At 37.5% G+C, this 27409-nt stretch overlaps 1 protein-coding gene across 2 annotated transcripts in view; it reads left to right on the top strand.

Moving 5' to 3' along the window:
* Positions 1-286: 286 nt before the first annotated feature.
* Positions 287-27409, top strand: part of ABHD3 (abhydrolase domain containing 3, phospholipase) — a 35482-nt gene continuing 8359 nt past the window's right edge. Inside the window, exons 1-8 of one of the 2 annotated variants that reach the window (XM_072604372.1) lie at positions 287-661; positions 1259-1422; positions 2482-2664; positions 14716-14761; positions 22471-22583; positions 25388-25561; positions 26903-26951; positions 27040-27205. In XM_072604372.1, the coding sequence (XP_072460473.1) occupies positions 515-661; positions 1259-1422; positions 2482-2664; positions 14716-14761; positions 22471-22583; positions 25388-25561; positions 26903-26951; positions 27040-27205 (1042 nt within the window). In that variant the 5' untranslated portion in view covers positions 287-514. Of the gene's footprint in view, positions 662-1258; positions 1423-2481; positions 2665-14715; positions 14786-22470; positions 22584-25387; positions 25562-26902; positions 26952-27039; positions 27206-27409 lie in introns of both variants that reach the window. The other variant, XM_072604371.1, reaches the window with a different exon arrangement.

The following is a 27409-nucleotide window of genomic DNA, read 5'->3' as shown; positions in this document are numbered from 1 at the left end:
CCCTGGCCGTAGTGGCTCAAGGTCACAGCCGCGTAGGGTAGTCCGGTGGCCAGGCAGGGGGCGGTGGCCGGACCTTTTTATTATTTAGCGGTGACTCCAAGTTGGCTGCCTTCGTAGGAGGGTTTTGAATGGGGTCGCTTTGTGCGGTTCCCCGCCCCGCGCTGCCCCTGGCCGCTCCGCCCCCCAGCCCTCGGCCAGCCCCAGGCTCCGGCCCGCCCCTCTGGAAGGTTCCTCAGTCGCAGGCGGGGGCGGCTGTCTAAAGCCGGGGAGGAGCCGGCGGTGTCGCGGCGGCCGCGGGCAGGGCGGGCGGTGACGGGCGGCCCCGGTGACGTCTCCTCGTCGGCTCTGCCCGCCCTGCTCCAGGAGGCGGAAACGGCCCCTGTGCTCGGTAGGATCCGCTGTAGAGGAGTCCCGGCCGCCGGTCCGTCGCTGCTGCGCGTCCCGCTGCTTCAGCCCGGGGCTCCGGTCGTCTCCATCCTCCCAGGACCCGCGCACAGTGCGGCGGCGGCCGGCCATGGACCTGGAAATGCTGTCCCGGGAATTTTCCCTGTATCTGGAGCACCAAGTCCGGGGCGGGCTCCTGGGCTCGGGCGTGGGCTTGTCCCTGGTCCTGGGCTTCAGCGTTGCCTACGCCTGCTACTACCTGAGCAGCATTGCCAAGGTGAGCGGGGGGTGGGGGCCGAGATGCCCGAGCGGGCCGGGGAGCCGGGGGAGGGGGAGCGGGGAGGAGAGGCGCGGGGCTGGGAGAGCGAGCAAGGTGCGTGGTGCTCCGCGAGGCCGAGGAAACTTGGACGTTGCTGCGCCAGGATGCCGGGGACTAGCGGGAAAAGAATGGAAGGATGACTCCTTTCTCCAAACGCTGTCTCCAAAGTAAATGCTTTTAACCCGAAGACGCGAGACACGGTGGTCCCCCACTCCCCGCGCCCCGTCTCCCGAGCCCCCCGTATTCAGCCCCTTGTGGCAGGGCTCTTTCCGGAGAAGTGCCCTGGACCCCGACCGACCTCCGAGCGCCCTGGCTGGCACCGAGCTGCTTTATTACTGAGGACCCGGGGCGCGGGCCCGGGGGTCTCTCCGAAACTTGTGGGTGTTTTCGGTGTGCGGGGCTTCCGTTGCCCAACCAGCCTGACTGCCGAGTGACTGTGAATTCTTTGCTACAGGCCTCGGAGCCAATGTAGAGAAAGAGAACGGAGGTGCATAAGCTCGCTCTGGGTACTAACGAGTCTGTTTCTAACCTTTCACTGGCACTGGCCTTCCCCAGAAACCCCAGCTGGTGACGGGGGGCGAGAGTCTGAGCCGCTTCCTTCAGGACCATTGTCCTGTAGTGACCGAAACCTACTACCCCACGATTTGGTGCTGGGAGAGCCGGGGGCAGACTTTACTGAGACCGTTCATCACTTCTAAGCCCCAAGTGCGGTACAGAAAGTAAGTGCATCTCTCGGTTCTATCCCTCCCCATCCCAAGCCTGCGCCCCAGTACTTCTGCTAGTAAATATAGGATGTGGGGTAAAGGCGTGTGAATCAGAGGCACCTGGGCACAGAAGCAGGAAGAGTGATGTTTCTGGTTACTGCCTTTCTACTTAGATTTTGACCTTAGACCCAACAGACGGTTTCTAGAATTAAAGAAGTGCTTTTGTACCTGTTTTCCAAGAAGTGGTTCTGCTGTCCAGAGTACCTAAGTCATTTGGTGATATGCACCATAGAAACAGAAATCTAGTCAGATGATGGGGAAAAAATGCAAAAGGTGCTTTGAGATGTGGACTTCACTTCTGTACAGAGATCACTTTATATTGGTGAATGAATTGATTCTGATATTAATGACGTTCAGGCACTAAAGACAGTCCAGAATGTAGCAGTAACCAGGAGACGGAGATGGTAGCTATTATTAATTTCCCTGAGTCATCTAGTCCTTCTGGAGTTCCTTTTGTTGCCTGGAACTGAAGACTATTTGGGAACATAGCCTGAGTGCATTGATGCTTTCTGATGGGTACTGTAAAATATTTTAAAAGTGGCATCTGTTTACTTGATACTGATAGGAGATAACCAGATTTAGCTGAAAGCATAAGGTCTCAATTATACTAAATCACTGACCTCTTAGATGAACTTAATCAGGTTGGAAATAACACTGGCTATTCATCCATTTCATATTGATGGGAAAATGTGAAAGAATTTGGACTGCTTTCAGGCACTGCGAAAATATTATTATAATGATAATTATTACATAGCATCTTTTTTATTCAGGCTGCTAAAGATAACTCAAAACCAAATGTTATTATCATAATAGCCTTATTTTAAAAGAAAATAGCTTTATGTGTCTTCTCAGAAGCATGCAGAAATGTAGAAAGGCATAACCACTTTTAAATCAACTAGCAATATTGTAGACCTATAATTCATAATAAAATTAAGATTCATTGAAGAGGTGATAGTTACCAAGTATAAAGGCTACAAAAGAGAATCATTTTTGTCTTTTGAATTTTTTTTAAAGTGAACTTATTAAAACAACAGATGGAGGACAGATTTCATTGGACTGGCTTGATAACAATAAGAGTCCATGTTATTTGGATGCTAACACCCGACCGACTATCTTATTGCTGCCTGGCCTCACAGGAACAAGTAAAGAATCTTACATCCTTCATATGGTCCAGTTCAGTGAAGAACTGGGATACAGGTACCATTGAGTGTTTTATTTCAGCTAAACTAAATAGATGAAATAGATGATGATGATGATGATGATAAATAATACGTATTTCATATACTGACATAACTAAAACATCCTTTTATACATGCTTTCCTCCCTACCTCTAATGCTATTTATTTTAGAGTTGATTGACAGAGCAGCAGGAGTAGAAGGTGACCTACTTGGCACTATGAGGAACCATATTACAACCCTTTCAGAGAAGATCTATATTCCTATTCTTTCACTAAGTGCTTGCTTTAGGAAGGCACAAAATCTTTCTCAAGTGTAGGACCATATTCCAAGTGTGTAGAAACACTTAAAACATTAGTTTGTTCTAAGGTCATTCCTATCATTTCAGAGATGATTCACCTCTCTTATGTCTGACCAAAGGTTGGGGGCTTGTGGCAAGTGCTGCTGCAGAGTTTTTTGAGTGTCTATGCTTAGCCCAGTTTCCAGGGATGATTTTATTTTGCACAGGCACCTTGGCAACAGCAAATTTTAAGTCCTGTTTCTGTTTATCTCTGCATCCTGAGGCAAAAATATTCATTGAATTAAGTTGAAAGAGATTTTTGCATGTGTGTTTAAGTCATTTCAACCAACTCAAATTCACAAATAGTGATCCCTGTCAAGGCTCACTTGGAAGAGGAAGGACATGGAAATCTTATATGAGGAGCTTCTAAAGTTGAGTAATGCGTTTACCCAACTCAGAACAATTACATTAAGGAAAATAGAGGATGAACTTGTTAATAAAAATCCCCAAACATCTTTATTCATATACTAGAGAGGAAATTCTTCACTAAAGTTGTATCAATTAGTTGACCTTTTGGTACAGAAATAGGGACTGGACCTATGATTTCATTGATTTAGAGTACTCCTCAGTGAGGAAACCCCCTCTGCCAATGCAGGTTAGTCCTTTGTCTGCTACTATTAGTATTAGACTGTTGCCTGGAATGCCAAGAGGTTAAATGAGTTGCCAAGCATTATATAGCCAGTATGTAAGGAGCTTAGAGGTATCTAGGTAGTGAAATGGATAGAATGCTGGGCCTTGGAATCAGGAAGACTCATCTTGAATTCAAATCTGACCTCAGACACTAGCTGTGTGACCCTGGGCAAGTCCCTTAACCCTGCTTGCCTCAGTTTTCTCCTCTGTAAAATGAGCTGGAGAAAGAAATGGCCAACCACTCCAGTATCTCTGCCAAGAAAACCTCCTAAAGGGGTCACAATTGAATAACAACCATAAATGGACTTAGAAGCAGGACTTGAACCCAGTGCTTACTGGCTCCAAAATCAGCTTTCTATTCACTATGCTTATGCTACCTTGTGCCTTTTTGACATATAAAACATATTTTGTGCACATGATAATACTCTTAGAATTTGTATTAGTTTTAAATACCAGAATTGTAATGGAAGGGAAATCTTTAGGCATGATTTTAAAGTCTTTTAAAGTTTTTTATGTTTAAGGTCTTTAGTCAGGCTGAGCTGTAATGGCAGATTTAAGTCTTTGTTAAACATTAGATTGATCAGAAAGCATTAATATGGCTTTTTGTAAATGTTCAAATTGCTACCTCTAGGCTTGACCTGAGTTATATTCAAAGCTATTTTAAAAAAAGCTTGTTGGGACTGGACATCAGCCCAAAGTTACCACTAGGCAAGACTTCCTTCATCTGAACTGTCACAGACCACTATCAAGACCCTTAGGCTAAAAATTTTGCCCTGGGTTTCCAAGGAGTAGGAAAGATTCTAGCTCGCCTATATCTCCAATGTTCACACTATGATCCAGTCACCAAATATTTATTGAGCACTTGTTATGTGCAGTGCTCTGTGCTAGGTACTGGGGGAAATTGAAATATACCCATTTTTAAGAAATAGCCCTAGGTCTTAAGAAACATTTCTTAATTTGGCGTATGGATTGGACTAGACCATACTCTGGTGTCTATAGATCCAGCCTGTCTAGAAGCTATTTTTAGATTAAGAGACTTTGGATCTTCATCTGACCAAGCTTGAAGGCAGCTGAATGACTGAATAGACCTTGATCATCATGCCTACACACTGGCCTTCAGTATAACCTCACTTATTAGCTCTGAGGTGTCTTAGAATCCAGGTCAGGGCCAGGTAAATAATAGAAAGAAATGCTACCTGGGTTTCAAAGGTTACTGAGTTTAAAATAGCCTGGAGGTTTGGGAGATGGTAATCTTAGGCTCTTAAGTAGTAGTAGTAGTAGTAGTAGTAGTAGTAGTAGTAGTAGTAGTAGTAGTAGTAGTAGTAGTAGCAGTAGTAGTAATAATAATATGGTGCTTTAAATTTTTTAAACCATTTCTCTCATTTGATCCTCACAACAACCATGTGATATAGGTGCTATTATTCTTATTTCACTGATGAAGAAACTGAGATCGAGAGAGAGGTTAAGGGATTTGCATAAGGTCATAGAGCTAATAAGTGTCTGAAGCTAATAAGTGTCTGAATTTGAACTCAGGTCTTCCTGATCCCCCAATCCAGCACTTGACATTATACTACACTGACCTAGGGGACAAAACAGTTCTAGGCCTCTGACTTATTGAAATTGAGGGACTAGAGACATGTTGGCAAACTTCCTGTAGTGGTGAGGTTCTGCAATTTGTGATCTTAGCAAGCTGCCTGGGGTACTAAGAGGTCATGTCATTTGCCCAGAGTCACACAGTTTGTAAGGGTCAGAGGTAGGACTTGAAACCCAAATTGTTCTGATTCTTAGACTAGCTCTCTATTTTCTATGTTCCTGACAGTTCATCTCATTATGAAGTATTGCTGACTTTTGTTCTACATAGTAGAATATAGTTAAGCCACTACCTGACATGAAGTTCAACATTTAAGGAAATTTATAAACTTAGCTGTCATTATGGCACCATTTAATTCATTACTGTTTAGATGTAATTCAGATACTAGAGAGAGTTTGGCTTTTAATCTGTGGAGTTCTTCTTTTTATTTCACAAATTTTCTATACTTTAGTTAAAATACACAAAAGCTAATGCCTATTATTTTCAAGCATAATTACACTTGAAGCCTCTTTAACTTCAACTTCTAATGCTAAATTTCTATGTTCCTATGAACTCTACAAATCTGAAACTTAAAGCAATTAAAACTTGGCTTGACTTTTCACAGTGATAATAAAACAAGGCTTTATTAAACACTGATTTTAAGATTATAGGTAGAATGTCTAACCTACTTAAGAGAAAAACTGTTTTGAATCCCTTTAGAAGTAGCAAATTAGATTACAAATCACTGATAATGTTAGTTATAAATCAAACTTCACTACTTATGCTCTCATCCATGTAAATACTCTTTTTTCAATGCAGACTACAATCCATCTACCTCTACAAATTGAATGTGATTGCTTTTCATAGCTTCCCAAAAATACTCCAGAGAGGATATACCCAGAATACTGGAAGCCTATTCTAGGTCTTTTAACCTTCTGCAAGTAGTGGAACTGAGCCTTCTTTGAGATCCTTTAACATTGCAAGGATGCCAGTAAAGTACTTGATCTTTTCCTTTGTTATTTCTACTGGCCTAATGCTTTTTTTCAGTTATATCTCCTTAATGATGGCTCTTCTGCCACTCTTTATGTACAGATTTTTTCATTGTTGTTATTCAGTTGTGTGTGGCTCTTTGTGACCCTATGGATCTTACTATCCATGGGATTTTCTTGGCAAAAATACTGGAGTGACTTGCTATGTCTTTCTTCAGATATTCTTAGAAAATCATGAAAACAGATTTCCCAAGAAACTAACTATATTGAATTCTCTTAATCTAACTCATATTATCATATATACTTTTAAGTAATATAGTTACTTTGAACATTTTGCTGACATTTTCACTCAAAAACAGGGAAGAAAGGAAATTCTTGTAGCATCTGGATGCTAGGCTGCTTTTCTTAATTTAGCTATTCATTTAACTCCTTAGACTCGTGCTCTCATGAGTGCAGATACTACCACTTGTATAAGTCACAGTCTCTTCACACTTTATCATTCCATGTGATTCTTATCTACATCTTTCTCTAAATCATCCTTAGAATATCTACCAAATGTGCTATAGACCTTTCTCTGGTTCTTTTAATATCTTGATAGTGCCAGGGTATCACTCAAATTCTGTTTCATTCTTGTTACATGACCAGTCACCTCCTTTGTCTTTGATGATTTTTTTTAAATTTATTTTTGGTTGTTAACATTCACTTTTATAAGATTTTGAATTTTAAATATCTACTCTCCCCTCTCCCCAAGATGGCATGCAATCTGATATAGGCTATACATGTACAATCATATTAAACATATTTCCACATTACTCATGTTGTAAAAGAAGCATCAGAACAAAAGGGGAAAACCATGAGAGAGAGAAAAAAAGAGAGAGCAAATAGTATGGTTTGATCTGCATTCAGACTCCATAGTTTTTCTCTGGATATGGATAGATAGTGTTTTCTATCTTGAGTCTTTTGGAATTGTCTTAGATCATTGCAGTGCTGAGAAGAGCTAAAAAGTTATTAAAGTTGGTCATCACACAATGTTGCTGTTACTGTGTACAATGTTCTCCTGGTTCTACTTACTTCACTCAGCATCAGTTCGTGTAAGTCTTTCCAGTTTTTTCTGAAATCCACATGCTCATCATTTCTTATAGCAAATAGTATTCCATTACATTCATATACCACAACTTGTTCAGCCACTCCCCAATTACTGGGCATCCCCTCAATTTCCACTTCTTTGCCACCACAAAAAGAGCTACTATAAATATTTCTGTACATGTGGGTCCTTTCCCTTTTTTATGAGCTTTTTGGGATACAGACTTAGTAGTGGTATTGCTGGATCAAAGGATAACAGTTTGATAGCCCTTTTTTTGGGCATAGTTCCAAATTGCTCTCCAGAATGCTTGGATGAATTCACAACTTCACTAACAATGCATTAGTGTTCCAATTTTCCCACATCTTCTCCAGCATTTATTATTTTTCTGTTCTGTCATGTTAGTCAATCTCATAGGTGTGATGTGGTACCTCAGAGTTGTTTTAATTTACATTTCTCTTATCAATAGTGATTTAGAGCATTATTTTCATGTGATTATAGACAGCTTTAATTTCTTCCTCTAAAAATAGCCTGTTCATATCCTTTGACCATTTATCATTTGGGAATGACCTATATTCTTATAAATTTAACTCAGTTCTCTATATATTTTAGAAATGAGGCCTTTATTTGATGATGCCTTCCATCACACTGTGAATGTAAATATGTTGCTACTCAGTATTTACCCCGCTTCTTTCCATAACTCTTAAACACATTCATTAATCTTTGAGATTCTAAGTTATTTCAAGAATTTGAAGGACTCTCATAGGAAAGAGAGATTACATTTCTTCTGTTCTTCCCCAGAGAGAAGAACAAAAACAATGGGTATAAGTTTTGGAAAGGCAGCTTTAGGCTCCATGTAAAGAAAAACGTTCTAATTATTAGAGCTATAGCAAAGTGGAGTGGAGTGGGCTACCTCAGGTAGTAATGAGAGCACTGGACTTGTATAAGGAAGACTTGGAAGTGTGGAACCACACACTTAATAGTTATTTAACTTGGGACAAACCACTTAATTTCTCTGGACCTCAGATTCTTCATCTGTAAAATGAGAGGATTGGACACTATGACCTTTTAGGTCCCTCCCAGCTCAAAATCTATGCTCTTGTTAACTGTCACTGAAGTTCTTCAGGTAAGGCTGGATGACTATCAATTAGTTTGCCCTAGATTCTTGCTGAAATAGGCAATGAGACCTTTGTTGGTAACCTTTAAAAATGGTTTCAGTAAATTCTTGAGAATGAAAGCTAGATTGCAGGGGTTGGGTGCAACAGGTAGTACTGCTGGAGATATTGGGGATACAATGAAAGGTAAAAACCTGGTACTTGCCATCAAGGAACTTACATTCTAACAAGAGAGACAATAGGTAATAGAAATGCAAACAGCTAGGTATATACAAGATATATATAGTGTATAGATTCTCAAAAGCTAAGCAAACATAGTTAAAACCCTGGCAGTTTCAACGAAGCTGGAAAGGCTTTGAATATAGTATCAGTGACAATCTTTGTCTGCTATCTGAGGACCAGCCTAAGTCCAACTGAATTCCTTGGCCATAGCAACCCATCAGACAGATAGAAATGTATAATGGTCCACAGTCTGATGTTCTTCCACAGTGACAGAGGCAGGAAGGAGGATGCTGAGATTTAGACTGTGTAGATCATGTACAAAGATTGGTACTCTCTGACTGAAATGTTTGTCTAACAATCAACATTCTGATAGACTACTGGAGAAACTAAACTACATCCATATTGGCATCACTATTAACCAGAAAACAAAGAATTTGGAGTAAATGGAAGGATGACCCTTAGACCCATAGACCCTTCCTTCTCCTATCACGGTCTATGCTTTGCTGAACCCCAACTCTGGATTGCTGTCACCACCTGCCTTCTCTGTTCTACTCACATGCTGCTGAACATAGCTAGAGAAAGACACCCAATCCAGCTGACTGAATCCACTATAAATTTATGTTATCTAATCTCAGCGGTGCCCTTAATGCAGCAAGGAAATACTTTTTCCTTATTGATTCTCTCCTCAAACCTCCCATACCACCTTCTTCTCTCCATCTTCCCATGAGCTGAGGACCTCACCTCATACTTTAATTGAGAAAATAGAGGCTATTTGCCATTACCTCCTTCATCTTTTCTACATCTCATAGTCAATTCCCTCCACCCCTATATGGACAAAAATCCACAAAATGAAAAGGAATGGATGGTTTAAGAGCTGTGCAAGCAGAGTGAGTGCCCATTCTTGATTAAACAATGGATCACTTATATACCACCTCCTTTAGGTCTTGAATTGAGTCAATCTAGATAACTGCTAAAGTCCTTAGAAAGTGCCTGAGGCATGACCAGTTCCATCTTGGAATTTAGTAAGTCCAGTGTCTAGTGAGCATTTAATACATGTTTGTTGAAGTGAATTACAAAGATGGAGTTAAAACTGTCATTTCAGCCAGACTCTAGATGATTGAGAAGGAATGTGAATTTTTTTTAGCAATTATCTGAAGCAATATGAGGTAAAGGGAGTCCTATGTAGGGATTCCATGCTACAGAAAGCCAACCTGCTTTCTGCCCCCTAGCTGGACAGTCTGGTCTAGGTGTTATAATCATTCCCAGATTGTATAGTGTATCTGAGTCTTTTACTTCTTTCTGCTTCTTTTCTTTTGGCTATTTTGTTGTGGACAGAAGAATGACAGATGAATTCAAGCCAGTTAAGATTTCTGCATTGGAAATAGTTGACAGAGAAATAGGTTGAAGCTAGTGGAGGAATTAAAGTTTGAGGGATTGTGGACATCAGTGATAAATTCTGTCACTGTCCCCTAATACCATACACTTGCTTTGTTATCACAGACAAGTTATTTGACTAATCTGTCTTTGTTTCCTCAACTGGAATGATGAAAAGTGGTATTAGGGAATCTCTATGATCCCTTTGAACTTTAAGGGATTGTGAGTCTGTGAATCTGGAGGGCAGATAGTCAAGAGTTGACTGCATTAATAGTTTGTGACATGCTCATCTCAAACATGGTATTAGATATCTTGGACTTCATGTTTTGGGAAAAGCTTCATATGGTTATGTTTATTTTAATTCTCTTGCTTTCTGACAGGATAAAATAGAAAATGTTCACCTGCTAATGACTGGTGATCAGGCTTTCTGTAATCTGGCTCCAGCCTAAATCTATCTGTTGTTGCTGCCCTATTTGTAAACTTACTTTAGTGAGACTGGTTTGTTCACTGCTCATCTTTCATGCCTTATATGTTCCTACCTTTCTGTTGTTGTTGTTTTTTTCCCATGCTCTCCTCTTCAACCTGGAATGTCACCCACACTCATTGTATTTGTCATCTTGAATGTAATATTTCAGGTCCTTCTTTCTTCATATATCCTTCTTTGACCACTCTACCTCACAAAAATCTCTTCCTTCTTTAAACTCACATTACTTCTTATCAATAAGACCTATCCAGAAGTAGAATGTGTACCTCAAAAAGTCATGGGTTTCCTTTAACTAGGGTTTTAGGATGATCCTAGATCCCTTCCAAGCCTGAGATCATGTGGCTAATGGATTCGTGTCAGTTTTTGTAGTTACTTTGTAAGCCTTAAAGTTACATCAGAATTAGTTTTTGTTATATTTGCTTTGAATTCTTTAATTTAAATTTTTTTCTTGTGCATTTATCTTATTCCCCCAATTATACTGTAATCTCCTTGGAGACTGAGACTATTTTTTGTATCCCCATCACAGTGTGGAAGTCTTTTTGTGAAAAGAGAGTGTCAGTGTATTTCCAACTCTGGAAAAAATGGTAAAACATTGAGCTAGTTTGTTAGCAGTTGTCTGGTTCTTTTTCCCACACGAGAGATTTTAACCCATGCCTGAAAAATGAAAGAAAATCCTATTTGTAACTATTACTATACTTCAGTCCTTTTTTCTAGTTATCTTATGTCTTGTCCCATCTTTAGATAGTGGTATTGACACCATGGCAGGTTCAGTGGGTATTTCCTTATTTAAAGTTTTTTGACTCTAAGAGGCTTTTTAAAGACTATGCTTGTAACAAAATAGTATTGCATAGTTATATAGACTTTATTTACCATTTATAATATTCTTTCTTCACAACAGCACTTTGAAGTACATATTTGAAATGCTGTTGCCTTACTTTTACAAATGGGAAAACTGAATTGTAGAGAGATTAGGGACTTGGTAAAGATCACAAAACTAGTAAATTGTAGAACCACATCTGTAAGCCAGGTCTTCCTGTACCCAAAACCCCACAAAAGGAAAGAAACAGGCTGGGGAGGGAGGGACCAGGAGATCAAGGTTACAATTAACTTGATCACTAATTGCCCTGTAACTTGGAGAGCTTTCTGCAGTTATATAGTAGCTAATTTATATCCAAGTGAAGCTTGTTTTCCCTTTTGTTGTCAAGTGTTAGCTACTTGCTAACACTGCTTCAATGTTTCTTCATATATTTGCAGTATAAATAAATCTGGTTCCTCTGACCATTTGGCCTAAAACTTGTTTCTTAGATTTTAAAATATATTGCTTCTATCTGAGTCTTACCCCAGTTTTCCTTTAATTGTAGAAACAAATCCCTTTCAAGCATATGCTGATAATCCCATATTGGCTGAGGAGGTTGTACCTTAGCTCCTTAAAAATAGGGGACTTCATTACACACACACACACACACACACACACACACACACACACACACACACACACACACACACACACACACACACACGTTCTGTATACCATCTAGCTCACTGAGGCTTTTTGAGTGCCCACAATAACAAGTTAACTCCTTAAGAAAAAAAATTAAAACCTAAAATGACTTAGATGAGTTAGAGATATGAACAGACAAATGTAAGATGAGTTTTAATAAGTACAAGGGTAAAGTAGTTAATTTGAAGAGAACTAAACTATATATAAGACTGGTTTCTGTGAATGTATGGGGGAAACACATGAATTCCATATAGCCCTTGAATTGGCATGATGCTAGGTAGTTTAGTGAATAGAGCAGTGGGCCTTCAATCAGAAAGACCTGAATTAGAATCTGACATCAGACACTTATTACATCTCTAACTAGTTGACCTTAACCTCAGTTTCTACAGCTATAAAATAGGGATAATAACAGCACTTACCTGAAAGACTTGTTGTAAGGATCAGATGAGGCAATATTTGTAAAGAATTTAGCATAGTATTTGGCACACAATAAGTACTGGAAAAATGCTTATTCTCTTCCATACTAGGATTCAAAAAATAGAATACAGAAAGTGTAAATCATTCCACATTCATAGATATTTAGGTCTTTGCTAGAAATGTTTTGGGTGGTTTTTTTAAAGTGTCCCAATATGTGGGACAGGTTATATCTGTGGTAGGAATTCAGAGCAGAGAGGGCCTATCCTAGAAAAGACTTAGTTATCCCCAGGAGTTCTCCATGTCACATTTTACTAGGGCTGAAAGCCGAAGTCCAGGTAAACCAGAGCAGAAGGGCAGTTATATTCTCATGTACAATTCCCAATACTTTTTGTTTTGAGATAGTGTGCATCTTATTAGGAAACCTGATGATAAATCACAGGAAGATGATGTTTATTGGACTGTGGCTAGTTGGGGTGCTTACATAATAGAAGTCAGGGTGGCACTTGAAGGAAATAGCTGGTTTCCAGGCATGAGCCTTCTAAAGCCTCACCATTTCAGTTGACAGACAGCTGAAGGTATACTTAACTATTTACTTGTTGCTACTTTAAATGTTGGTGAGAATCAGGGAGAATTGATAGTTTATAGCAACTACCAGTTTAGATTGGCTGGGTGAGACTTTGAGGTCAACTAAATCTGCTCAAGATCTCTGCTGGGGATTAGATAATGAATCCTGGGCAAAGGCAGCAAGATGAAAGGTTGCAGGGTCCTTTTGATACATTCATGGTGTTGGTTCCTTAAATTATCTTTTGTTTAAGGATATATGTGGTATAACAGTACAAAATAATCACTGAAATTAATATAGCACTTAAAAGCATAAAGTGATTTACAAAAATCATTTCATTTGATCCTCACAGCAATCTGGTAACATAAGTGCTTACAGTTATCATTATCTCCATTTTATTATGACAAAACAGGCTGAAGTTAATTGACTTAACCAAGTAACTAGTGTCTGGGGAGGGATTAAAAACAGGTACTTCTGACTCCCACAGTCAACATTCTATACAAGTTTACATTGGTGCTGAAAGGTTTGAAGAAGTAAGCAAATAAGGGGAATGAATCAAAGTGGCATTCATCTTTATCATGGGATTGTAGATTTAGTTTGAAGGGACCTTAGAGGCCATCTTGTCCAATACTTTAATTTTAAAGATGAGGAAACAGACCCAGATAGGTTAAGGCAGTTGTCCAAAGCCACACTGGAATAAGTGAGAGTGCTAAAATTTGAACTCAGGTTCTTTCACTTCAAATCCATCATTCTTTCCACTGTACCTTACTATCTTTCCTATTAGCAAAGTGTCATCTGCTGTAAAATGCCTGCTGGGGACAGAAGTGTTCACTAGCATGTAGAGACAATTGCAACAAAACTTTTAGACTAGGTGGTAGGTTTAGGCAGACTGTCCATCACTGGACCTCCTCCCCACATGCCATGCCATCAATCTGCTTTTATTTTGTTTGTAAAATGAATTTTTGTTTTTAAAAAAAATAATGGTTTGATCATCGGTAATTTAAAAGGTATATTCCTAGGTGGAATGATTTTGGCTTTAAGCAAAAACATTTATAGCTAAAAGGTCCCTTACTAATAGGGGAAAAAAATTCTACACCGAGTTATGTCAGAAAGCAGAAAAGTGTCAGGCCTCACTTTATTTGTGCTGATGTGAAGCTAGAAAATAGTGATATGGCTAGAGAAATACACACTAAATACACGCTGATAACACATGGAAAATCCATCTCTGACAAAGACAGAAGAAGAAGGGAGGAATTCCTTGTTTTGTTTTAACTTGTGGAATTGCTGGGCTTGTCCTGGTTGTTCCCACTCTATGGGAAACCTTGGGAGAAAACCACTAGGTGCACATATTTAAGCAGGAGATATTTTTTAAAACAGAGAAGCATATTTGTTGTTCTCACAATAAGTACTTTTTTGTTACTTAAAACTGAAATCTCTTATTTATAATGGTTTTTAACAAGAATATATATACACATACATACATATGCATGTATGTATGTATGTATGGCTCTATATAATAGATATAGGAAGAAATTAGTAAAAATATTCTTTTATTAGGAATGCTAAACACATTTTAAGTGTCTATTCTATGAATTCAGTGGTATACCTTATATGCACATAAGTTGAACAGGATGAGATTTGCAGACAGTTAAATAAGGGAAAGAAGAAATCAGTTTCAATTTGTTTCACTATACCTTTAATGGCTTTAAAAATACAGGTTAAGATTTTCATACACTTTGTGACCAAAAAAAGTTTGAAATAATGAAAATTACTTTTTTGATTTTTAGATGTGTGGTTTTTAACAACAGAGGAGTGTCGGGTGAGAATCTTCTGGTAAGAATGACTTCAAATAAAAAGGTCAAATCTTTTATAAGTAGCATTTCAGTTTTTGAAGCTAAGAACTTTCTTAAAAGCATGTTCTATTTTGAGATGTATAGCTATTTTTCAGAAGTATGGTTCAGTACTACCTCTTATAACTTCTGAATAGAAAATGACTGTGTCAAGGCTGATTGAGTGTTAAATGCACCTATGTGAGCCCATGTTTCTGTAGAACTTAATATTTAGAACATATTTGAATACCCAGATCTAAATGTGAAATAATCTTTCTTCTGCTTAGTGAAAAGAATACTTGAGGAGTTAGAGACCTGTATTTTAGTCCCAGGTTTGCCGTACTTAATTGTGACTTTGAGCAAAACAGGTAAATTCTCTGGACCTCACTTTCCTCCTCTGTAGAGTAAAGCAATGGAACTCGATGATATCTAAAATGTTTTGTGAACTCTTTCCTGCCTCATCTTTCACCTGCGGCCCAAAGGGAGTAGTTTTGCCCTCTGCTGTCTGTACATGCACTGTTTGTGGCAGATCAGATCTCCTGAATATTGGCTCCCTTTTTGAAAGGACTGAACTGTCTGGTTTTACCATACCTGGTGAGGAACCTTCTCAACTAATGCAGAGACAGCACTTTGTCATTTATAGTTTTAGAGAGTTGCCTCAGATATTGAGAGATTAAAGGACATGTCCAGAGTAATTTTTTTCATTTTGTTTTTAACGCCTAATGTTTTTCCTATTTGTCATGCTGCTACTATGAAGATAAGAATGTTTTCTGGAATGGAAAGACCTCATCAAAGGTCTACATCAAAGGTGTCAAACTCATACTTTGCAAACAGCCTGCAAAACTCCCCAAGCACAGCTGGAATCAGATCAAAATGTAATTGGGAAATGTTTAACAAAATAAACATCTAATGCAACGTAGATAATGTTAATTTGTGGTTTTCTAAGTCAACATGTGGCTTACCTGGATTCATTTCTATTGGACACCACTCATAGTTGGTCCTCTCCAATATCCTTGATGAATGATTGTCCAGTCTGTTTAAACACCATCAGTAAAGAAGAGAGAGCCCATTACCTCATGCGGCAACCTATTCCATTTCTGGGCCTCTCTGGTTGTTAGGAAGTCCTTCTTTGTACTTTGATACTCAGATGTACATGTGATTTAAGCAATACAGGTACTTCCTTCAGTGAAAGAGAGATCCCAACCTATCCACACTCATCGTTCTTTTTGACTCTTCAGTCATTCAACAAGAATTTATTAAGTGCTTATGGTATTCCCGGTCCTGTGTTAGGTAAGGGGAATAAACATACAAAGAAGGAAATAGCCTTCACTTTTAATGAGCTTATTGTCCTATAAATCTTCCAGATAGAATTCTGGTGTCCATACTCTGGATCAAGGGTCCTTGACTTGGGTCTTGGAACTTCTTAACTTGAGATCTTGGAACTTCATTTTCTTAATATTTTTTTCATTATAATTGGTTTCCATTACAATCTCATTTTATCATATGCATCATAATCTCTTTTATGCATTCAAATACATTATTCTGGGAAGAATTCTAGACTGCCAAAGGGCTCCGTGACACAAAAAGGTCCAAGACAGATGCAAAAAGGGTTGAGCACCCCAGCCCTGGATCTCTTGACATTGCATGGATTCTAGTAGAGCAAATAAGAGGTAACATGAGTTTTTCCTTGCTCTTCCTTCCTGTTTAGTTCCCTTTTCTTCTAGTCACACAGCCTTCTGATCAGCTACACATTGCTTCTGCTCAGTTCTTTGTTGATAATATGTTGCAACTAGCTCATCTGCCATGTTTCTCTTCCTTACCCATTGAGTGACTTTCATCTTTTAATTCTTCTGAGACTGCATCACATCCTATAGACTGCCTCCATCAAAAATGATGATAGTAGTATAAACCCTATTCATTCATTATCTCACAACAATCCTGGAAGGTAGGAGCTATGATTATTCTCATTTTACAGATGAAGAAACTAAGGCAGACAGAGGTTAAGTGACTTGCCCAGGATCACACATCTAGTAAGTATGTGAGGCTGAATTAACACTCAGGTCTTCCTGACTCCAAATCTAGTGTCCTAGATACTGTGTCATGTACCCGCCATCAGGCATTAATTAGATTATTTGTTACAAAAATCTATTATGAGTTTTTATAAGTATCTGATATAGAGCTAGAAGATCTATAACTTGTTTCCTTTCCTATGGTTAGATATTACATTATATAGATTTAAGTTCATGCCTCCTAAAAAACAATTTGAGCAAAGTAGCTTTGTGGAACAAAATCCAAACTTGTTCATATATCTTTTGCTTATGCTAAAGAAGAAAGTAGATAAGGTTAAACTTTTCCATTTGATGCAAGGCTCTTTGCCATTTTTAGTTAGCAATTTTAGGCTCAAATTAAAATGAATCTTTTTTGTTTTCTACTTAGAGAATTTAATTTATCTGTGGGGAAGGTGCTGCCCCTTATGTGGGTATTGTAGTTGGTGAAAGGGGCAGAAAAAAATATTTGCATAAGGAACATTGACAGAATCAGCTTGAGAAGGAAACAATCCCTCATAAAAATGGTTGGGGAGAGGATTATCTGTTCTGAGGATCTAGAGAACCCTGCCCCTCAGATAGTGCCTGTTTAAAGGCAGAGCACTGGCTAATTTTAAGATGTCTACATTGCATTGTGGTCCATTAGCTCAATGATATGTGACTGTTTTTAGTGGTTGGAAGGTTATAACTGAGAAACTATAAATAAATTACTTTTGGGGAAATATGGAATGATTACATAAAAACTGATGGGGTCATACCTGACAGAAAAGTAGACTTTTTGAGATTCATATCTTAAGACAGAGCAAGGTCACATCCTGATCTGAAACATAAAAATCAGGAGAGGAGATAAGAGATGACCAGATGAAGGTGGAAGCAAGACAGCACAGAAGGTGGAGATGGAAGAAATAGAATACATAAGCTGAGTTGAGCTAACAGGCAGGCTCTGCAGCTGTTTTATTGAAAACCATACTGATTGAAAGGCATTACCTTGCTAGCTGACTGGAGAAAGGCTGTGTAAGTAAGACAAAAGAAGTAACTGAAGCCATATAGGTGCTACAGTTGCTGGAAAATGATTGGAGAAGAGCTGAGTCTTGTTGCTGTGTGTAGTTCTATCTGGGCTTACCAAACGCTAGCCTGAGAGAGGAGAAAATTCTCAGAGGTACTTGTATTGCCTTTTCCTGCTCTCTATAAGTGAAAATAGGTAGAAGGAGAAAGACTTTGCAGCTATTTTGAACAATTTTAATATATTTTGCTGAAAGAATGTAACTTTTTTCTCCACACCTTGCAAAGTAAAGTTGTGGGCTAAAACAAGCTTGATACTGCTTCAGTAGCTTTGCCCTGTGGTAGAGCTCTGAGAAGGAGAAGAGCAAGCAGATAAGCAGAGAAGCAGTTTTGCCCAGAAGATGACAGATGGTACAGACTGTTCCTGGAAGATATCAAGGATAGCAAGACCTGCCATACAAAATTACAGCTTGCCCTTGGCACGTAAATTTCCCTTATTATATACCTCCCTACTAGGTTTCTCTAGGTGTGTGTCCAATCTCTTCCATAAACTCTGTGTGCATTGGTGGCAAAGTGTGAATCAGGTTTATAGGTAGACTTTTATTTTGATTATTGATATTTTTGCCTCCTAATTTAGTAAATGTTTCACAAGTAAGAGTCATTGCTGTTGATGTGACTGATTTTGTATAAATGGGAAGCACATGAATGGGACTCAGGACATAGGTGTCCTGAGTAGAGTAGCAGGAGTGTGGCCTCCTTCTCCCCTTTCCCCTTCTATCAGAGTTACCCATAAAACTTTGAAAGAGGTAAGTTGTCATTTGAGAGAATTGGTATGTCCCTTTGGAAACCCGAGACCTGTCACTTGTGAATGCAGGCTGAGCAAACCAACTCAGAAAAAGAAGAGGATGTGGGACTCATGGGAGACACTGGTGACCAGAATACGCACATGTGGGCACGCACACATACACACATGTTGTTTTCCCCAAGTAGAATGTAAGCTCCTTGAGAGTAAAGAATGTTTTATTTTTCAAGCATCTAACAAATTAAATTCCATATGGCATAATCTCAGGGCTTTTCATCAATTTTGATTGTCTACCACTGGATGCTCTCTTAACTTATCAGTGTGGCTTCCAAAACTGAACACCTTACTTCAGATGGACTCTGAATGGGGCACAGTACAACAGGATTAGGAGTCTTGACTGCCATGACTCTTTTCATAAAGCCTAAGAAAGAATTTTTTTTTTTTACTGTCATATTTTTTTACTGTCATATCTTCTTGTTGACTCATAACTGGCAGTCCCATTTAAACACCTAGATTTATTTCAGATAGATTGCTATATCTAGCCATGTGACTTCCATCTTCTACTTGTTAAGTTTCTCGAACCCAAGCAAGAGTTTACATTTCTCCCTGGTGAATTTCATCTTTTTAAATTGGGCCCATGTTCCAGCCTATCTCAATCTTTTTGGATCTTAACTCTGTCATTGGTGATGTCAGTTTATCCTTTCTAGGTTTGTGTCATTTGTACCTTTATCCAAGGCACTGGTAAAAATAAATATCACAGAACTGAACACACTTGGGGAACTCCAGTAGAAACTGTTTTCTCCAGTTTAAGATTACTCCATTAATGATCACTCTTTGGATCTAGCCCAAAGGTTTTCTTCTTTCACTTACTATCATAAGCTTAATGTTAAACCTTGACTATTCCCCTTTATTCTCTGACCAAGCCATTGGTATACCCACCCTCCCTTGATTCACCTGAGGTAAAGTCAGAGCTAAAAAGTTTGTTTTAGTAGGATATTAATGGCCTAAAATTTAATCTGCCTTACAAGGTATTAAAAATACTTTCATGTGACCCTTTCAACCATTTACCTAACTGAATCTGTGATTCTTCTCTTCTAATGCCAAATTCTTAGAACGAATAATCTCTGTTCCTTGTCTCCTACTTCAGTGTGGCTTCCATTCCTGCCGTGGTGGTGAAGCAGCTCTCTCCAAAGTGACTAGTGACTTTCCTGTTACTAAATCCAATGCTCTTCATTACATCCACATATTTCTTGACTTTTGTGGTGTTTGTCAATGAAGACCACCATCCTTACTGATATCTCTCCTGCTGTGGTTCCTGTGATATTGCACTTTTGAAACTCTCCTCATATTTCTTTGTCTCTCTTGCTAGCTCTAGTTTTTAGTGCTTTTTCATTCTCAGATTATCTTGTATTTGCTTGTATTTTACATATTGTAGAATGTAATATTTTAGCTTTTTGTGTTTGTATCCCCAGTGCCTATAACAGATAACAAATGGGAGGTGAAAAAGCACTGAATTTAGAACCAGAAGAGCTGGGTTCAAAACCCAGATCTGTCATTTATTATGACCCTGAGCACATCACTTAACCTCCTCCATTGGCCTCAGTTTCCTTATTTGTAAAATTAAGGGGTTGGAGTAGATGGCTTCTAAGGTCCTTTCTGGATCTAATCTGTGATCTTAAATTAGATCTTGTTTGCTGAATTGAATTTATCTTATTCCTAGTCCTTATGTGGACTGTATTGCCCAAGGTTTTGCCCTTCTTTTCTTTCTCTTGACATTCTCTTTCTGTGATTTCATCACATTTCCTAGTTTCATTTTTTACTTTTTTTATGCAACTGATTCCCAAATCCGAATCTTTACCTCCCACCTTCTCCCCAGATTTCCCTTTCCCTATTTCTATTTACCTTCTTTAAGTCTGTCTCGATCCAAATCAGTATTTTTAAAATGGAGTTCATCTAATGAAACCTGCCTCTCTCACAATAGCTCTCTGTTGATGGCACCATGTTGATGGCATCCCTCTAGGTTTGTAAGAGTTAGAGCCATCTTTGACTTGTCCTTCATCCTCATCCCACACATCCAATCAGTTGCCAGGTTTTACCTACTTCTACATTATTTCTCATATCTAGGGCCTTCTTTCTTTCTCTTTAATCTCTCAGTAGCTTAATATGGTAGTGGCTTAATCTTGTGCTAATTCATGGAAAATGAAGCATTTTGAGGGAGTAAAATATTCATATATCTAGGATGAACTGACTCATGTATCACCTAATTTACTTAAATTGACTTTTTTTTAACCATATAAAATATCCTGTTACTTTAAAAAGGTATGTAATAATTTTCCATGGGTCTTTTTGTCTATTAGTTTAGGATTTTATGTGTACAAGATCTACTTACTATGTAGATGTAAGAGATATTAGGGGTTACTCATAAGTAACTCAGAATTTTACAGCTAAGCTTTTTAAACAAATAGACCCACATGTGCAAAAAAAAAAAAATGCTGAATAAGCTGTCTTTTTTTTTTTTTTACATAAATTCTGCTGACAAATTCAGTGGCCATTATGAATGAGCATAAAAGCAGATCTTGTTCTGTTTGCATTTTCCCCCTGACTTCAAGCCAAAAATGCTCTAGCTAGTTTTTATCTTAAATCATTTGGATTGTATTATATATACAGACCATTGAGCTAATATCTGCCCTTCAGGGAACCCCTGTTCCCCTTTAGGTTCTTATAAAGTGACAGTGGAACCATTGTGTGGCTGAACTTTAACTGAAGCCATGCCAGGGAGTTTTACCTCACTGAACTGTAGGGAAGTGGCTTGTGAAGCCTACCTTTTTAGTCAATAGCAGAGTGATAGTTTGCTTTTTGTTTAAAAAAACCAAAAGCATACCACGGACACCAATGGATGGACTCTACAGAGTTAGTTTCAGAGGCTTAAATGAAAGTCTAATAACTTGTCTTTTGGGATTGGTTGGTGAATCTGTTTAACCAAAGTATATCCCATTCACGCATTAATGTTTTTTTGCATATCTTGCGAGAGCTTTCAATGAAGCCCTTCTGCTATGAACAGAATCCTTATTGATTCTTTTCATAAGATTATTTGTTTTAGTGCATTATATGTGAACATAATCAGCTTTACATGTTTTAGCATCATAAGAATCTACTGTGATGTAAAGCAGAGAGGGTTCTACTATTTCTGAAGGGCAAAAGAAATTCTCAGTTGCTGTAGAAGGATTACTTTAACAAAAGAACTGTCCTAGAATACCACTTTTCTTTCAGGATTTAATGCCCAAAGGAAATTAAAAGATTTATAAGAAATCTTTCTTTTAAAAACTATTTAATAATAACATTTTTTAGTGGCACCTATTTTATACTCATGGAACGCTTTTCATAAGGAAGTATTTTATGCTTATTTTTATGTAGTTTCTGTGAAAGTATAGTTTGTTTTCTTATTCCTAGACTGAAACTATTGCCATAGATGACTGAAAAGAAATTTAAGTGTGAGTCTATGGTCAAGTGAACAAGCATTTATCAGGTACCTACTATGTGCTAAATACAGAATCTCAGTTTACTGAGGTTTTTTAAACTATATTTTCCTCATAGACCAAAAAAAAAAGACCACTTTTGAAAATAGTCTTGTTAAAAAACAGCTACAGTTATTTTTACCTTTGCATACTATATTCCATACATATGCAAATGGAAAATTACCATAATCAACAACCAATATGTCAAACACAAAGAAATGGTTATTTGTGTTTTTTAATACATATCAGTGTTAAAATTTTATTTATTATGTACTGAGAAACTAATTTTTATTTATATTCTAGTTTATAATGCAAATCTTTTGTTTGTTTTATCTATGATTACTTACAGACACCAAGGACTTACTGTTGTTCTAATACTGAAGATTTGGAAACTGTTATTCACCATGTACACAGCCTATACCCATCAGCCCCACTTCTGGCAGCAGGGGTATCTATGGGAGGGTAAGTTGTTTTTTTTCTTTTAATAGCTCTTTAATTGAACTATAACATGAATTATGCCTCATATTCAGAATAACACTGATACACAGGCATTTTTTAAAGTTTGATTTACCTTAACTGCTTTTGGTTAATTCCTTCATTTATTCAGTAACATTAATTGTGCCTTCTGTGTGTGTCCTGGGACCTGTGAAACCAATCCATTTACATTGGTCCCTGCAGTAAAATGGACATATGGATTATGTAGGCCTGACTTGTAGTCCTTTTTCATTTCCCGTGGGATTGACTTCTGTTACTCAGCTGCTGTCCCTTTTTGGACTTAGCATCTAGCCTAATGCTCTCCAATTGATAAATATTTGTCAGTAGGTGAAATCAAAAGACCACACTCTTGGGTTTAAGGTTTGCTGTGGAGCTAGAAGCCACAGGTCTTTAATGGAAGTGAGACAGTCTTGGGCTTAGATCCACTCACTGCCTTCTGGCATCCTTCTCCTAAATTGTACTTTTCCATTCTGTTGGTTAGTGCTCTTGTGTTGTTGGCTTTACACTCTTTGATCTCTAAACTTCAAATTTTGGCTATTTTGCACTGTTTTATTTTTAAATGTCATCATGCAGGGTGTTTGAAATTGCTTTTGGATTTAATTTGAGCATTTGTGTTTATATTTTTATAATATTACTATTCATTCTATTTTCATTATCCCGGGGAGGGCTAAGGAAAATTAAAAATTGCTCTTGTTTATATCTTCATAATATTGCTATTGCCATCTAATCTAGTTCTAATTTTTTAGAGGAAAACTAAAAATGCTCTCTAGTGTTGACTGTGGTTTAGAATCAAAGTTTTATTGGTGAACTTCTGAAACTGAACACACATTTTTCTTAATTTTGCAGTTCCCTGTTTATGTCTTTGTTTTGAGTTTTAAAACACCCAAGTATTGTGTGTTTTAATCTTTATAAATTACAGATTCATCCAAGCATGTGATAGGTTATTTAATCAATACACTGATAACTATAATACTCAGAATTCAAGTCAGCATTTATTTATCTTAAAGAATAAAACATTTCCCTCTTCTGAAAAGAGAAAAGGGGGGGGAATTTTGCATTAACATGGAAAGTCTGCCTTGACCTACAAAAAGAAGAGGCATAAATCAAAGACAAAAAGTGGGGCAAAGTCTCAGAATTGTGCTTAACCAACAGCATTCAGCGTGGTTGTTCTTTTTTTTCCTCTTTTTTCCCCTTATTTTAAAGGAAAGGATGCCAACTGAAAGTTGTTCCCTTAATCATATAAGTGTCTAACTTATTATTGTAGGACAAATCCTTGCATAAACAGGACTAGATTCTCTATTCATGTGATCAAGAGAAATGCCTATTCATGTCCCAATGAATCTGCCATGCCTGAAGGCAGGACTTGACCATTAGCCTTCGCAGCTGGTTGAATATTAATGTCTTGTAATAGGTTTGAAGAAAATGTCCTTTCTTGTTGCCTAGCATTGTGACACATTCCCATGTGGGTTCACCAAACAGGGTTACACTTTTTCACTTGAATGCTTCAGTCAAAAGCACTAATCCTATTGAACATCTCCAGGCCGAATACAAATACGGGTTGTTGCTACCAGCTTAGGGTATTACCCAAGTCTGCAATTGCCAGTATCATAGAACCTGTGGAATCAATGCAGGAGCTTCTATCAATAAAATTGAGTTAGTCAACAAGCCTTTATTGAGTACTTGCTCTGTGTCCAGTACTACCCTCCAGTGTGAGGTATGACTTAAAACTTTATGACATGCATGGGGATTTGGTCTTTTGATCTGTTAAAGGGGTTAGGCTAGATGACCTCTGAGTTCCCTTCCAGCTCTAAATCTACAGTCATATGTAAAGGACCAGTTTATTGCTAGATTGAACCACTTCAGCTATGCTAGCTGAGGAGCTGAGTTTTTGAGTTCTTTCCCAGAAATCAGTGTTAACAAAATTCACACCTCAAGAACTGATAAAACACTGGCCTGTTGCCTCCCTCTGTCAAGAAAGCAACAAATTATGTAAAACTGCTGCTTCTTGATTATATATAACCTAGGACTGTAGTATTGTCATAAATCATCCTGGACTTTAGTATCAAGGCTCCATTTTTTTCATTGTGTCTTCACCAAAGCTTGAACTTCACCTGACTTAGTACCACCAGACCTAAGCTCCCTTGGACCAGCTGTAGTGAAGAGCCTTAAAACAGCCCTGGTAATCAATAATACTACATACAAGCAATTCTTTTTTTTTTTTTTGGCAGCAGTAAGACCTGTGATTTTTTTAGTATGGGAAATTCTTGAGATGGAATAATACTTGTTATTAAGAATCATTATAAAAACATTACTTTTTTGAGAACCATTGGAAATTTCATATATTTGTCCTATAACTAATTCATTTGTGTTGCAAGAATGGTGGGAAGATAAAGTGATATCTACCCCTTCCTTCTGATTCAGGAGCTGGGCTATTTAGGAAATGAAACAATGAAAATAAAAATATAATGTGAAACAAGATTTAGAATTTAATATTTTCTGCCTTTTTGCTAAAGGTCATAGACCATTTTTCCACATCACATCAATGTGGTTAAACTATATATTGGACTTTGGAAATTGAACGTCTGAGAGCGATGAGGAATTGATGTAAAGTAAATGCTTTTAAATTTCTTTACCCCCAAAGATTTTCCTAGAACTGCTGTAATGTCTTCAGAGTCTCATAGGGTCAAGAAGTAGTCCATTGTGCTAAAATTTAATTTCATTTAAGTGAGTTACTTATTTTTGTTTGTGTGCTATTTGTCCTTTGATTTTAGTATGCTACTTTTAAATTATCTGGGCAAAATTGGCAACAAAACTCCTTTGATGGCAGCTGCAACATTTTCTGTTGGCTGGAATACTTTTGCGTCTGCAGACTCATTGGAGAAACCACTTAACTGGCTGCTTTTTAACTACTATTTGACATCCTGTCTACTGTCTGCTGTTAACAGGTGAGTCATCTCTTCAAACTCTTTCAGAAAGTAAAAAATAATATTCTGATGTGATGTTGTAAGAGTCCTCTTCTAATTTTCAATTAGAAATTGAAATCAAATGTTGTAAGTCACTTTCTGCTACTAAGTTAGGGTTTTGGTATTTATGCAGTCTTGATAATCATCCTCCCATGCACTTAAATAGTAAACTACATTCCCTGAAATAGCACTTAAAACATTGTAGTAAAATGAGTCATTTACTCTTAAAAATTTTCAGCCCTTATATTTCTTATAGTTCTCAAATACTGTTTGTGTCGTCCTGTGCTTTGTTTTTTCAAAATATGTTTATATATGTGTATACAAACATATATCTTTATAAACATATAAGCTGAACTTTGATTTATATTTTAAGCCAGATGAACACAGTTTGTTTTTCTAAAGGATCAAAGAAGTTTTGTTCTTTAAAATCACAAAATGTTGAAACTAGAGGGACCTTAGAAACTATTATGTCCAAAGTTTTTAATTCTACAGATAGAGAAAAGAAGGCTCAGAGAGTTATTAGCTTCAGTCACAAAATAAAGCCAATTATTATCTTTATAAAAAGTACTCATTGAAAACTAAACTACCTAAAAACTTGATCTTAACTATTAAAATAAGCTTATCTCACTGAACTTATCTCACTGAAAAGCTTGCAAGAAGTTCTTTTGTGGTTAGTACTAATGATTAATTAAATAACCAAGATAGAACACAGCTAGCCAGAAGTAATTTGAAAGTTGATTGGTTAAGAAAAAATGAATATTTATTTTAGGACTTATTCTCCTGTGAAGCTATCATCACATTGATGTGAGTATTCACTCCAGTTACCCAAATTACAGTCCATCCATGTCTTACTATGAAACTTTTGTACAAGTGCGTGTCCTCCATAGAGGATCTCCACCACGTGGTGAAGGTTTTCCTCTAGGTCTTTTATCAGTCTGGATAGTGTTATTTCTAGATGTTTTTTACTTGACAGGCCCACCTTCTTTTCTGACCTTTATTTCTTGGATGTCTTTTAAATCAGTTCTTGCATATAGATCACTGTTGGTCACGATCTGCAGTCTGCTTATCCCCACCATGTTTACTTAGCTCTTTAAATTATTTCAACTTTTCAGATTCATAATATAACTGTTCTTAGCTCATACTTATATAATTAAGTGAAATGTATGCAAAGAGTTGAATTCTGTTTGCATCTTTAGTAATTCTTTAATATATTCTGTAAGTTTAAAATGTTAATTTTTTTTCTCAGCCAGTTTATGTAGTGTTTTAGTTGAGGTGCAAAGTGGGAATAATCTTTAGTTTTTCTTTTACATTATTTGTTTCTAGACATCGACATATGTTTGTGAAACAAGTTGATGTGGATCATGTCATGAAGGTATGAGAAACTTTATGTCAATTTTATTTAATGTATTGATTTTTAAAATTAGGTGACTTGATTTCTCTTTTGATTTCTACTTCTTCAGGCAAAATCCATCAGAGAGTTTGATAGACGATTCACATCAGTTATGTTTGGATACCGTTCCGTTGATGATTATTATACTGATGCCAGTCCATATCTTAGGTTGAAGTCAGTAGGAATTCCTGTGCTTTGCTTAAATTCTGTGGATGATGTATTTTCTCCCCATCATGGTGAGTTTTAATTTCTTTTAAGTTATATCTAGATAGAAATGAACTATCTTCAGAATATTTTTAGTTTTAAGAAATAAGTAAATGATGACATCACAATATTCTGAAATATTTTGGTGTTTTAAATGATACATAAGAACATTATGATAAATAGAAACCAGATAGAAAGCACATCAATGTTGACCGCTACATTTTTCTTTTAGGTGT

This window comes from Notamacropus eugenii, chromosome 4, assembly GCF_028372415.1.
Source record: "Notamacropus eugenii isolate mMacEug1 chromosome 4, mMacEug1.pri_v2, whole genome shotgun sequence".
In the NCBI taxonomy this organism is placed as follows: Eukaryota; Metazoa; Chordata; class Mammalia; order Diprotodontia; family Macropodidae; genus Notamacropus; species Notamacropus eugenii.
The sequence above is the reverse complement of the archived record's forward strand: the minus strand, read 5'-3'. Positions and strand labels throughout refer to the sequence as shown.